This window comes from Hyperolius riggenbachi, chromosome 1 (genome assembly GCF_040937935.1).
Source record: "Hyperolius riggenbachi isolate aHypRig1 chromosome 1, aHypRig1.pri, whole genome shotgun sequence".
Classification (NCBI taxonomy): domain Eukaryota; kingdom Metazoa; phylum Chordata; class Amphibia; order Anura; family Hyperoliidae; genus Hyperolius; species Hyperolius riggenbachi.
In genome coordinates this window covers 149,467,855-149,482,655 of record NC_090646.1, presented here as the reverse complement: position 1 = coordinate 149,482,655, position 14,801 = coordinate 149,467,855, and the positions used below count along the sequence as shown (strand labels likewise).

Sequence of the window (14,801 nt, the reverse complement as noted above, 5' to 3'; positions counted from 1 at the left end):
AGAGACAGCTGGGTGAATGGATGAAAAGGAAAACCTGCACATCAGTCATTGAACGTTAGATGAAGTGATGTAATAGTTACCAGGAGTGTTATAACTAGATGGTAGGAGGGGCCTTTGTCCAGGCACACACAAAAAGGTCAGACCCCGCCCCCAGTGTCTTTGCAGCGGGGTTAGTGTGGTCCTCTTCCCTGTCCCTTCTCCTGCCCTGTTCTATCACAATCTTCACTTACCGCTGTACCAAGATGGTTCTGCTGCAAAACCTGATGGGAATTTTTCTGAATTTTTAGTCTGCCCTTTTAAAGGATTGACTGTTTGGGGAACCTTTTTTGTTTTAAAGGTATACAGCCATTTTTGGTGACTGCATGAGCCAATATATTATTTTTATAGTGGTCATGTACATGTCAAAGTGTATACGGGACTGCATAACATTGGGGTGATTTTACTGATGTTGGAGAGCATATGCAATCCAGGAAACATTAACTGATCTATAAAAAGTGTCCATGAGGTAGCAGAAGTTAGGAATCCCCACCTGGGTCATATCAGTCAGAGGCGGACATAGGAGACACCAGGCCTCACATAGATGTAAATACCACATAGTAATTCATCACAGTAGAAAAAACACACATTTAAAAACAATGATTGGATTGCATATTGACGCAGACTGCGTTATCAAACTATGTCATACCATAAGGATTTTATTCAGTGGATGTAGAGGCAGATTGTATCTGGCCAGATAGTAAAAAGCTGCCACACTCAACTTCCGTCCGCGCACTCACTCAACACACATACATGTGCCATGTGTCTAATGGTGGGGGGCCCCCTTTGAGGAATCAATATCTCCAGCAGTTCAGTCCGCAAAGAATGACATAGGGACTTGCAATGTCTGCCGTTAGTTGTACAACATGAGGGATTAGCTCTCACCAAGACTTGCTCACGTAGGCATCCATTCACTGGAACTCCGCTGCCACCTGCAATGTGGTCCAGACCGCTTGGAGGACTTAGAAACGTTGTGCTGCCGGCTCCAACTACCCGCTCACTCCACCGCGGAGGACGCCAAGCCGGAGTTCCGTGACTCACGTGTGTGAATGAGTGCTGCAGGACACGCAGCTGCGTCAGCTCCGCCCACCGACGCGTTTCACGTCCGCATTGGACGTTTCATCAGGGTGTGGTCTTGCAACATAGACGTCACCTCTTATATGGAACTGAGACTCCGCCTTTAGCATCACATTGCCATGACAGCCATTCAGATTTTAAACACGGCATGGTGCATGCAACGCGGACTATTTTAGATACATTTCGCATTATGGCAGTGTGAATGTGGGTTAAAGGTGAGCACCACCCGTCCATTAACGCCCATATCAGCATCATTCAGGACCGTCCATCATCTCATTTGATTCATACTGATTACAGTCCAACAGTACTTTTCATGATCACATATATAAGTAGAAGTTCATTTCCATGATGTTTCCATTTGATCACCATTATTCCTATCCCATCAAAGCGAGCAGTTTTGTTTCATCATATATACAGAGCACCAGTCCCATCAGACTTACTCTTATCATTTTACATATATATCCATGCATATTCATATGCATAGACACAGGGGTATCGACAGGAAGCACATAATGTCTCTGATGGCACCATGATCACTCACTGCGGATCCATTCAGACGCCATGCTTTACCCATCCACATGGATCACTCAAGATAGGGGAAGAAATATATTTATTATGAAAGGATAACTCCTTCCACAAAATACATACAACCATATAGGTTCTACACTGCATGGAGTACTATATCATAGATGGAAAGGTTTTAGTAGGTTAATACCTCTACTCATCAGTTATATTTATTGGCTCTCAAAAAGGGGGAAAGATCCAATTCAGCATTTAGCCCGCTGGGCACCACAGTGTTAAGTTTAAAGATCCACATTGCCTCCTTGCAATAGAGTATTTCGTCAAAGTCACCCCGTCTATTAGATATTTTTAGTTTATAGATCCCCTTGACCGTGGTGCCACTTAGACTGTTTTGATGATGCTCCTTATAATGATCATAAATAACCCCAATTGATTTACCTTTGGTTATCTTTGCAAAATGTTCGAGCACCCGCTCCTTTAGGGCCCTTTTGGTCTTACCGATGTATTTGAGCCCGCAGGGACATTGTATCATGTATACCACCTTTGTGGTGTCACAATTAATAAAAGAATTGATAGAATACTCCTTGTCACCATTGCTAGTCTCGAACACATCGGCTCGATCCACATGTGGGCACAGTTTACACTTGGAGCATTTAAACATCCCCATTGGTTTCCTACTATCAAGCCATGTTGAGGGACCTTTCATTAGCTCACTATGTACTAGTCTGTCTTTTAGGTTAGGTGCTCGTCTAGCTGTTAATAATGGTCTGGGTCCAACTATTTTGGCCACCTCTTTGTCTGAGGTGAGTATTGGCCAAAATTTATTCAATAATTCACGTAAATTATTCCAGTGGGCTCCAAAGCCGGTCACAAGGCGCATATGTCCCCTCTCCTCATCCCTAGGCGGCATCCCTCCTGGCATTAGCAACTGTTTTCTGTTTAATTCCCACGCTCGCCGCAGGGCATTTCGAAGCAGTGAATGCGCGTAACCGCGTTCGCGGAAGCGTTGGTACATACTGCGGGCTTCCTTTCTGAAGTCCTCATCTCTACAACAATTCCTCCGAAGACGGAGGAACTGCCCATATGGGATTCCTTTCTTCAGGGACGACGGATGGTGGCTGGTTGCATGTAGGACAGTGTTGCCGGCCGTGGGTTTACGAAATGTCGTTGTGACAATTGTCTCGCCCTCAATTTTCAGCAAGAGATCCAAAAAGGAAATCTCTATTCCGGATGAAAAGGTCAGACGAATGTTTTTAGTATTATTGTTCAATTTGAATATAAATTGTGCCAATTCAGCAGCAGTGCCCGTCCATACCACCATCACGTCGTCAATGAATCTTATCCAGAGGGCGACGTGTGCACCGTACTCAGGGCTGGGATATACCTGTTCCCGTTCCCAGAGTCCTATGTCCTTCTTCCTCCGGGAGCGGCATCCCTCTTCTATGGCCCATAATGCTTTTATAGTGGAGGCCATGAAGTTAATCCTTACCCGAAATTGCTTCGTTTTTGAAGGGCAGTTCTATCAACAGCTGCGGGGAACTTCAATGGGGGCGTCGTGTGCACCGGCCTATGCTTGTTTACATTTAGGACTCTGGGAACGGGAACAGGCATATCCCAGCCCTGAGTACGGTGCACACGTCGCCCTCTGGATAAGATTCATTGACGACGTGATGGTGGTATGGACGGGCACTGCTGCTGAATTGGCACAATTTATATTCAAATTGAACAATAATACTAAAAACATTCGTCCGACCTTTTCATCCGGAATAGAGATTTCCTTTTTGGATCTCTTGCTGAAAATTGAGGGCGAGACAATTGTCACAACGACATTTCGTAAACCCACGGCCGGCAACACTGTCCTACATGCAACCAGCCACCATCCGTCGTCCCTGAAGAAAGGAATCCCATATGGGCAGTTCCTCCGTCTTCGGAGGAATTGTTGTAGAGATGAGGACTTCAGAAAGGAAGCCCGCAGTATGTACCAACGCTTCCGCGAACGCGGTTACGCGCATTCACTGCTTCGAAATGCCCTGCGGCGAGCGTGGGAATTAAACAGAAAACAGTTGCTAATGCCAGGAGGGATGCCGCCTAGGGATGAGGAGAGGGGACATATGCGCCTTGTGACCGGCTTTGGAGCCCACTGGAATAATTTACGTGAATTATTGAATAAATTTTGGCCAATACTCACCTCAGACAAAGAGGTGGCCAAAATAGTTGGACCCAGACCATTATTAACAGCTAGACGAGCACCTAACCTAAAAGACAGACTAGTACATAGTGAGCTAATGAAAGGTCCCTCAACATGGCTTGATAGTAGGAAACCAATGGGGATGTTTAAATGCTCCAAGTGTAAACTGTGCCCACATGTGGATCGAGCCGATGTGTTCGAGACTAGCAATGGTGACAAGGAGTATTCTATCAATTCTTTTATTAATTGTGACACCACAAAGGTGGTATACATGATACAATGTCCCTGCGGGCTCAAATACATCGGTAAGACCAAAAGGGCCCTAAAGGAGCGGGTGCTCGAACATTTTGCAAAGATAACCAAAGGTAAATCAATTGGGGTTATTTATGATCATTATAAGGAGCATCATCAAAACAGTCTAAGTGGCACCACGGTCAAGGGGATCTATAAACTAAAAATATCTAATAGACGGGGTGACTTTGACGAAATACTCTATTGCAAGGAGGCAATGTGGATCTTTAAACTTAACACTGTGGTGCCCAGCGGGCTAAATGCTGAATTGGATCTTTCCCCCTTTTTGAGAGCCAATAAATATAACTGATGAGTAGAGGTATTAACCTACTAAAACCTTTCCATCTATGATATAGTACTCCATGCAGTGTAGAACCTATATGGTTGTATGTATTTTGTGGAAGGAGTTATCCTTTCATAATAAATATATTTCTTCCCCTATCTTGAGTGATCCATGTGGATGGGTAAAGCATGGCGTCTGAATGGATCCGCAGTGAGTGATCATGGTGCCATCAGAGACATTATGTGCTTCCTGTCGATACCCCTGTGTCTATGCATATGAATATGCATGGATATATATGTAAAATAAGAGTAAGTCTGATGGGACTGGTGCTCTGTATATATGATGAAACAAAACTGCTCGCTTTGATGGGATAGGAATAATGGTGATCAAATGGAAACATCATGGAAATGAACTTCTACTTATATATGTGATCATGAAAAGTACTGTTGGACTGTAATCAGTATGAATCAAATGAGATGATGGACGGTCCTGAATGATGCTGATATGGGCGTTAATGGACGGGTGGTGCTCACCTTTAACCCACATTCACACTGCCATAAAGCGAAATGTAACTAAAATAGTCCGCGTTGCATGCACCATGCCGTGTTTAAAATCTGAATGGCTGTCATGGCAATGTGATGCTAAAGGCGGAGTCTCAGTTCCATATAAGAGGTGACGTCTATGTTGCAAGACCACACCCTGATGAAACGTCCAATGCGGACGTGAAACGCGTCGGTGGGCGGAGTGCTGTCCTGCAGCACTCATTCACACACGTGAGTCACGGAACTCCGGCTTGGCGTCCTCCGCGGTGGAGTGAGCGGGTAGTTGGAGCCGGCAGCACAACGTTTCTAAGTCCTCCAAGCGGTCTGGACCACATTGCAGGTGGCAGCGGAGTTCCAGTGAATGGATGCCTACGTGAGCAAGTCTTGGTGAGAGCTAATCCCTCATGTTGTACAACTAACGGCAGACATTGCAAGTCCCTATGTCATTCTTTGCGGACTGAACTGCTGGAGATATTGATTCCTCAAAGGGGGCCCCCCACCATTAGACACATGGCACATGTATGTGTGTTGAGTGAGTGCGCGGACGGAAGTTGAGTGTGGCAGCTTTTTACTATCTGGCCAGATACAATCTGCCTCTACATCCACTGAATCAAATCCTTATGGTATGACATAGTTTGATAACGCAGTCTGCGTCAATATGCAATCCGATCATTGTTTTTAAATGTGTGTTTTTTCTACTGTGATGAATTACTATGTGGTATTTACATCTATGTGAGGCCTGGTGTCTCTTATGAAATTTTGATATAATAAATGGCAACTTGGTATACTTTGCGAGGCTGTGTGACCATTGAACAATCCATTTGATATAAGCTTATTATATTGGTTAGCCTCCTCTCCATGGTGGGATATTAGTTCCAAGGAAGAGACGCTGCTTATTCCTAATTTAATAGAGGCGGACATAGGCCTGTGCAGCCGCACAGGGGCCCCATGCCATCTAGGGCCCATGCAGCTGCACCACAGTTAGGGCATGATTATTCTGTAGGCTCTTCTCTGTGTATTTCTCTCTGAGACCCATAAGGGCACAGTGATATTTGCTTGTGGCCCAGTCATACACAAGTATGAAATGTGTGTTACATTAACACAGTGCCCACAGAATGTAACCTAGAATCATGTACTATTATGTTATCAACATTATTTGGATCCAACCGTAATCTGTTATGATTATGGCCAATCACATGGGGCCCCTTCATTTATTCTGCACAGGGGCCAACTGTTGGCTTTGTCCACCACTGATATCAGTGTATTGTGAGGCGGTGTGTTAGTGCAGTCACATATAACGCCCACAGCAAGAACGTATCTCTAAAATAAATCTGGGCTTTCCTAGATTTACTAAACAAAAAAAGTCCTCAATGAGTGTGTACAGATCAGGTCCGAGGGAAAGGCTGGGAAGGCACCAGTGTCTGGCGCAGAGCCCTGAGAGTGCAGCCGTGCCTCTCCGAGTGCCCCCCTTGCCCGACTATGCAGAGCATAGAACGAGTGGAGAGTGCAACTCCGCTGTCAGCGCAGCTAGGATCTTCTGTGTCGCACAGTTGCAGCATCTCCTCTGTATGACTCCCTCTAGTGGCATCCCAATACGTGCACAACTGGAGGAGTCTGAGAGGAAATGCTGCAAGTGTCCAACACTGAAGGTCCTGGTGGCACCGACTGGTGAGTTACTTGTGCAAAGACGCACATTCCTTTAATATTTGCTTTGCAAAATTGCAGTAGCTAAGCTGTTAGCGATTGCACTTGCGTGTTGTATTGTGAACTAGGCCTTAACATTTAGGATTATTATGCGTTTTGAGATTTCCCTTTTTTCTTTTTTTCTGATGTATTTATTTTATCACTATAATAATATCAACATCAATGTGCAATCCAATTTCTCTTGTGGAATATTGCTACAAAAACACACACCCACCAACATTTCCCATCAGTCTTTGTAGTAAAAGGAAGAAAATCACTAAATGTTTGTCTTGCAGCTAAACCGAAGTGACAGTGACAGCTCGACGCTCGCGAAAAAGTCTCCATTCGTGAGAAATGCGACAGAACGCCGCAGTTTGCGAGTGAAAAGGGTATGTATCAGTCCGTTTCTAAGCACCTCTATCCTCCTCTTGTGCCAGCATGAGTAATTGTTCCTGGAATATATGCTTCATTTAAAATCATCATCTTGGATGATTAACCGTACATGGCATGAGTAATAAAGGCATGCCAGTGTGATGACTGCCCAAGGTTAATGTTAAGCTTGTGTGATATGATTTGTAGAAGTGTGTAAAAATATATGGACAGCACATGATCATGTAACGTTATTCCCCATTTCCTGGCAGAATTTTGCATTTCTTAAATCAGTGCTCTAAAAATTAGAATATTGTGCAAAAGTCCATTTATTTCAGTATTTCAACTTAAAAGGTAAAACTAATATATGAAATAGGAACCCTATGCAAGTGTTTTGGATTAATTAGCGGATTTAGAGTCTGACACTTAGAGCCTAGAATATTAAACATTTTCACAATATTCTAATGGTCCAAGATTTTGGTTTTGGGGTTCTCATAAGCTATATAAGCCATAATCAAAATTATAACAAATAAAGGCTTTAAAATATCTCACTTTTCTTATCAGAGACCAAATTGAGGTTTGAGACAGCACCCATGTATAGAAGACGGTGTGCCCAAGCAGTCGGCCCTCCACACCACCAGAGCCGTCAGATGCAGAGAAAGGATCTTGCAGGCACCACCAATATAATCACAGCTTCTTTATTGATCACATCAGACTTGTGCAGAAGGTACCTTCTGCACAAGTCTGATGTGATCAATAAAGAAGCTGTGATTATATTGGTGGTGCCTGCAAGATCCTTTCTCTGCTCACTTTTCTTATGTAATGTCTATTTCTTATGGACTCTTCTAACAAAAGATACCTGGAGTGCGTTTACTTTAAATTATTAATTACCCCTCCAGGTACGTCTTAATGTCAGCTGTACATAGCCCAGGGCTTAAGAAGAACGTATATTGGTAACCTTTTTACTTCCAGATGGTCTTGTATTCATGTAGATTAGATCTACAAACTCTAATAAATGAATTTGTGACTTTTAGCCCGTATGCCAGACAATGACAAGAAGAGCCATGCATGAATGTCGTGAACGGACCTCTCTAGACTTGGAGCTGGATCTCCAGGCATCGAGGACTAGACAGAGTCGGCTGAATGATGAGCTGCAGTCCCTGAGAGACTTGAAACAGAGACTAGAGGAGATGAAAGCCAGAGGAGAAACTGAGCTTCCACTTGGTGTGCTGGAGGACGATCGCTTCCACAAGCTCCTGAAACAAGCTGAGAAGAAGGTAATGGCCATTAACTGTGTGCTACAAGCTGCTTTGCAATAAAGTCCATCCACAGAGAACAGTAGGGACTTAGTTATCTGTCACAAAACCTGTTGTATTAAGCCTAGCACACAGGCTAAATGACGATCACCCAAAATGTTCATCTTGGTTGACTTGTTGTCCAGACACAGTGCTTTTCTGGGGAAGATATGGGGGACCATGTAACACCTGGTGTGGCAACTACAGTAGTGGTCACCTGAGAATAATCCAATGTAGTATGTGTATGTAGCTCAAGAGTAAGAAGATGGAAGTGCAGGTAGAGCAGCAAAAAGTAGAAACCTTTATTTGTTTCATATGTTTGAGTCAACCACTAAACACAATAGATAAATAAAACAAACGTTAATGTTTCACTATTGGCCTACCTGAAAAACCAATTTTTTTATATAAACTCCTTCCCCATATGCACACGAATCCCTCAGTGACGACATCCTACTGGAGTTAATGGCCAATTTTTCATCTGCCTCTGGAGGATGCTCCTCATGTAATCGCAGTTGCCCTGTCTTCCATATTTACTTAGTGAAGGGCTTTGACATGCCTACTAATCATTCCCACATATTGAAGGAGGGCATGACTATTACAACTACTAGTGGGAGGTGGGGCTTGTGATGATTTCTGGGAAGGGGTGTACCCTGCAGGCCACTAAAGTTCCATTCCGGAACTATAAGGTGATGTCAGGGCAGTTAAATCCTGATGCTTGTGTGCGGAGGATAAAGGTTCACATGAGGGTGGATTCACATGTGGGGAATATTTTTTTGCCTTATAACTGGACTTTGAGAGGGAATTCCAGTTTTATTAAAGGGGTTCTTTTGCGAAAAAAGTAGGCAGTTAAAAAATGTGACAGATGACAGGTTTTGGGCCAGTCCATCTTTTTAAGGGGGATTCTCATTCTTTGTTTTCAACAGCATTTCCTGAACAACAGTTGCAAAATCTAACTGACATAATAGTGTGCAAGTGATTAGGGAGGCCGGCTGGTATCTTGCTATTTTGGCAGTTAAACTGCTGTTCAGGAAATGCTGTTGAAAACAAAGAAAGCCCTGAGAATCCCCCTTAAAAAGATGGACTGGCTTAAAACCTGTCATCTGTCACATTTTTTAACTGCCTACTTTTTTCGCGAAATAACCCCTTTAAGAAAAGCTGTACTGTGTGCCTATGCATTGCGGCAACAATTAAAGCTCACTTTATTTATGTGCCTATGCAACACAGCCATTACAAAGTGTTCCTAACAGCATTTGGTAGATAGTAGTGTCAACAGCTGCTGCCATCCAGTGGATTCTTCCAGGTGTTAGCATTTGTTTCCCTGTGTAGTGACTAATTTCCATCCGCGATCGATCCCATCGATTAGTCAAGCCGGAAAAATTTATCTCGATCACCGGCGGGTCAGGAACGTGTCGATAGCGGTGATCGATTTGCCGGTGACCGACAAAGCAATACGTTACCTCTCCGCCGGCGCGAGTCCCTGCTGTCCCTTCTCCGGCTAGCCGTCTTCTCTTCACTTCCTGTCCCATCCTGTCAGGGGAACAGTAGAAAAACGCGCTCTACTGTTTGAACTTCCACTGGTCACAGGACATGGCAGGAAGTAAAGAGAAGATGCCCAGAAGGAACAGCTGGGACTGGCACTGGCGGAGAGGTAATGTATTGCTGGGAGCAACTGCAGCTGCACAGATTGTGAATCTATTTCATGCTGAAATCAATTCAAAATCTGTGTGCAGTGTATGGGCAGCTAATAGCTCCCTCTGTGATCAGATTATATCAGAGAGGGATCTCTCTGTTGGTCGATCTGGTGGCAATCGACCAGTGTATGGCTGCCTTTAGATAGACACCTCTGGGCACATTGGTAGTGACAGTACTCCAAAAAGGGCACAAGGTTCAAAGAAGGCAGGGGTACCTCTAGCCATTTTTGTCAGTCCAGGCGAGAAAACCTGTATGGAGGCTTTTGGAAATTTGTACCTGGTTATAGACTACAGAAGATGGTTAATAGTAGCATTACATTACCACATGAGTGGTGCAGCACCCATCTATATTTATGGCAAATGTATAACAAAAGTGGAATTTACATTTTAGGGATGGTACACACTTATCATTGCGGAAAACTGAACTTTATTGGCATGCGTTTTTTCACATTGATATTCGTGTTTGTAAGCAAATTTTTGCATGCGGTTTTCCAGAATGAAAGTTAATGGAAATTTGCATGCGATGTGCAAATGTATGCTGCAAATAGTATTTATTTTCCACGCATGCAAAATTTACAAGAAGTACGATTCTCTATGGGCTTTCAATGGATATGCGGCAAACATGTTTTTGCACATTCATAAAATGCATGCGAATTTTAATAAGTGTGAACCATGTCTAAGTGTGTCAGATCATTCTGTCATTAGCCAGTGGAATCGCGGTGTGTATGGACACAAAATATATAGCTTTCTAACAACCCTGAAGAGATTAGGTTCCTGATTTGTGTGTTGTTAACAGTGCATGTGTTAAACTATGAGGGAACACTAAAGTTCAGATATGAATTCATGTGTAACGTGTGTTCTACCAGTTAAACAATTTTGTTTCCTGCACTGTAGTTCAAGGTGACCCCTCCACAAAATGATAAAATAGTTGTGAGCAAAGAAGCCCACAATGACTCCCTAACTGAAGCTGTGTGATGCAGCCTGGCGAATGGTGCTTCAAACGTAAATAACAGATTGTTGTTTTATTGTCTGTAGGCTGAACAATCAAAGGAAGAACAGAAGCAAGGACTGAGCGCTGAAAAATTAATGAGAAAAGCCTCAAAGGATGTATGTAGGCTACGGGAACAGAGCCAGAAAGTGCCTCTACAAGTACAATCTTTCAGGTGAGCACCGGACCTATCACACTGCACTGCAGCACTGCCACATATGTATAGAATGCTTCGGTCACCACTAAAATACAGACTCTGAGCGTCTGAGAGGAGTGTCAGCCAGATCACTGCATAAGCTATGGATTCTTCCCCTATTTCTAAAGTGACAGTTTCCAAAAGTGAATACATGCACTTTTATCGATCATTTTATTATTGAAGGCAAAAAAGATCGCACACAGAAGCACAAACAGAATAAAACAAGAACTAAAATATAAACTACATCATAATAGCGAACTGGATGAGTCCACATACACAAAATGCAAAATATATAGGGGACACATAGCACATTATGCACATAAAAATACAAGAGAGCTTATAATAAGCTATAGGATCAACCAGGGATGGTTCTAGAATTTTTGCTGTCTGAGGCAAACTTTGGAATCGCACAGCACCCAACAATTTGACTCTGCTTCATTTAATGTTCTCACATGACATGCTGCAGCTCAACACAGTAGCACACTGGCTGGCTTTGTGAGTCTGTGACAAACTGCTCACCTTCAGCCACTCCATTCCTTTTCAGGAAGGTACACACAGTACTAAAATGCTGTCCCTGAAATCTCTGCGCCTGATGCAAATGTTTCACCTTGTTTCATGAGAGAACCGGCCCTGGGATCAACCCTAGGTTTACCATAAAAAATAATACATTTAGTCCAATAGTCATATCAGAGTACCACTGCATACTAAGAACACTCAGCTTCTTATCAAAGACTTGAGCGCGTAAGAGAGTACTTAAAATAAAACGTGCACTTTTAAAAGGGTACTACATATTAACCTTTACCTATTTAGCTGCAGATTTGTCCTATTTTTTTACATACTTTATACAGAGTCTCTTAACCTTCTTGCCGGTTATCCCGAGCTCAGCTCGGGGTAACCTGCGCAGGAGGATTTCTCCGGCCCCGCTTTGCCGTTTTTCACAATTTTTTTTTACTGCACGCAGCTAGCACTTTGTTAGCTGCGTGCATATCCCGATCGCCGCCAATTGGCCCCCCCCCCGCCAGACCCCTTGCGCAGTCTGGCCAATCAGTGCCAGGCAGCGCTGAGGGGTGGATCGGGGGTGGAGGGGTGGATCGGGATTCCCTCTGACGTCCATGACGGGGGGGAAGCCCAGCAGGAAATCCCGTTCTGAACCTGCGCAGGATCTTGCAAAGATCGCTGGCGGCGATCGAAGTAGGTAGGGGATGCCGCTTGTCAGCGGCTATCATGTAGCGAGCCCTGGGCTCGCTACATGAGTTTAAAAAAAAACATTTTTTTAAAAAGTGCTGCGCCGCCCCCTTGCCGTCAGAATTGGAATGGCAAGGGGGTTAAAGAGCCAGTGAAGCGAAAAAAATGATTACCGGTATATAATGATTTGTATGTGTAGTACAGCTAAGAAATAAAAACGTTAGGAGCAGAGACATACATCTAATATTGTTTCCAGTACAGGAAGATTTAAGAAACTCCAGTAGTTATCTATGCAAAAGAGCCATTGAGCTCCACGACTTTTAAAGTTGCAGAGAGTTCTGTCTTCTGAAGCTTGTTATCGCAACTGTCAGTCATTGTATTTTCTTTTTCTCTGTAGAGAAAGGTTCAAAAGTTCACTTGCCTGCTCTGTAAAATCATTTAGAATTCTGAGTAGTGTGTAAACTGCAAATATTATAGAATGATGCAATGTAATAAAAAAAAACTGTATAACTGAAAATAAAAATGAGAATATTTTCTTTGCTACTAATGTTCTAGTAATTATCCGTACTACACAATCAATTCATTATATCCTAATTTGTTTTCGCTTCAGTGTCTCTTTTTTAAAGCCATAGTTTTCCATCATAGATTTTTCCTTGCTGGTAAAGCTCTGGGAAGTTTTCTAGAAGTATGGCTTTCCTTGAATACCTTCCTGTTAGCGAGAAACGTATTTCCCATGTTAGGAATTGTGCTTACTAGCATATTTCCAATAGAGTATTGCACCGTGTTGGCCATCAGTAAAAGTCATCCTGATTCAAAACTTCTTGCTAGTAAATTTCCATTACCGCATGCTTCGGGGGCAAGCTTATTTCCTTGTTAAATGCATTTTCCGCTTACCTTTGTCTGATTTCTACAAAAGAAATCTATTTTGGTCTTCAAACAAGTACTGTAAAATATAATTGGTTGCATGCCAAGTTTGTATCGTCTGTCTGTCGTGTTCCTAAACTATATATATATATCTTCACACTGGATGGCTATCATGTTTCTAGCAGTGGTTGTGTTACAATTTGGACAGTATGACTCTTCAATGGTATTCCTTATTGTTGTGAACCGTAATCTCAAAGCTTTACACTTGGCTTCCCTTGTGATTGTGTATCTTGGTTTGTATTCACAAACAGAAGATTGCGTTCTCTTTAGCTGGTCACGTATTCATCATTCCCAACTGTCCCTTTTTTGGAGGGACAGTCCCGCTTTGGGAGCCGAATTCCTCTGTCCCTCTTTCTTCCAGATATGTCCTTCTTTCAGGACTGATGTATAGATCTAGGAAAATATATGTCCTTGTCTACTGAAAAATGTATTTCATTGACTCTAAACTTTATTACCATCTCTTTAAATTGATATATTTCTTGTTTTCAATCATTAATATGAAGGAAAACTAACGATGATAAAAAGGACTATTTGGTTTGAATTATAAAACATATTGGGCTTGATTCATCAAGCTGCAGTGCTAAAGCAGCGCACCTTATTGTGGAGTGGCCACGATCATAGCTCCCAACTGTCCCTCTTTTGGAGGGACAGTCCCTCTTTGGGAGCCATGTCCCTCTGTCCTCTTCATTTGTCCCTCTTTCAGGTCTGATGTACAGATCTATGTCAATATATCTGTTTTTTCTACTGAAAAATGGGTTTAATTGACTCTAAACTTAATTCCCATCCTTTAAATTGATATATTTCTTATTTTCATGTGTTAATATGAAGGAAAATGAACCAGGATAGAAAAGACCAGTGTGGTTTGAATTATAAAACATATTTTTCTTATGAAATCTATGTGTGACTATGGGTGTGTCAGGGGTGTGGTTAGGGGTGTGGCATGTCCACAGTGTATAGCAAGCACCAATAGGAGAGATTTGTATCAGACTTGCTCCGACCCCTATGGTCTGTGCACATCTGACCATAGGGGTGTTAGGGGTGTGGCAGAGGCATGGCTTAAGGGTCCTTCTTTCATATCTTAAAAAGTTGGGAGGTATGCACTATGCATGCCTTACATAGCAGTACTTGCTGCTATGTAATGAGCGTGCCTTCCTTACATAGGAGCGTGCCTTCCTATACATAGTAACTATAGTGAAGGCACGCGAGCGATGCTATGTAAGGCATGCATAGTGGCCTCTCCTTCATATTAAGGTGCGCTGCTTTAGCAGTGCAGCTTGATCAGTCAAGCCCAATCTATTTTGCTTATGAATTCTTAGTGGTATGCATGACTAAGGGTGTGGTATGAGGTATGCAGCGCTCACTACCATTCTGAGTGCTGGTATCTGGTCTGTAATAACTCCGGAATAACATGGGGAAGGTTCGGTAATAAGTTATTGCTGTATCAAAAGCGGCGCAGCTAATATGCCAAAATTGTCTGGAACCTTAAAGTGAATGTTTACCGGTAAAAAAAAGAAAAAGTCAGATACTCACC

At 42.9% G+C, this 14,801-nt stretch overlaps 1 protein-coding gene across 1 annotated transcript in view; it reads left to right on the top strand.

The window, feature by feature from the left end:
• WWC2 (WW and C2 domain containing 2) overlaps nucleotides 1–14,801 on the top strand; it is a 265,651-nt gene that overhangs the window by 246,598 nt on the left and 4,252 nt on the right. The window contains exons 20-22 of the mRNA XM_068278746.1: nucleotides 6,919–7,011; nucleotides 8,026–8,268; nucleotides 11,013–11,140. Coding sequence (XP_068134847.1) covers nucleotides 6,919–7,011; nucleotides 8,026–8,268; nucleotides 11,013–11,140 — 464 coding nt within the window. The remainder of the gene's footprint in view (nucleotides 1–6,918; nucleotides 7,012–8,025; nucleotides 8,269–11,012; nucleotides 11,141–14,801) is intronic.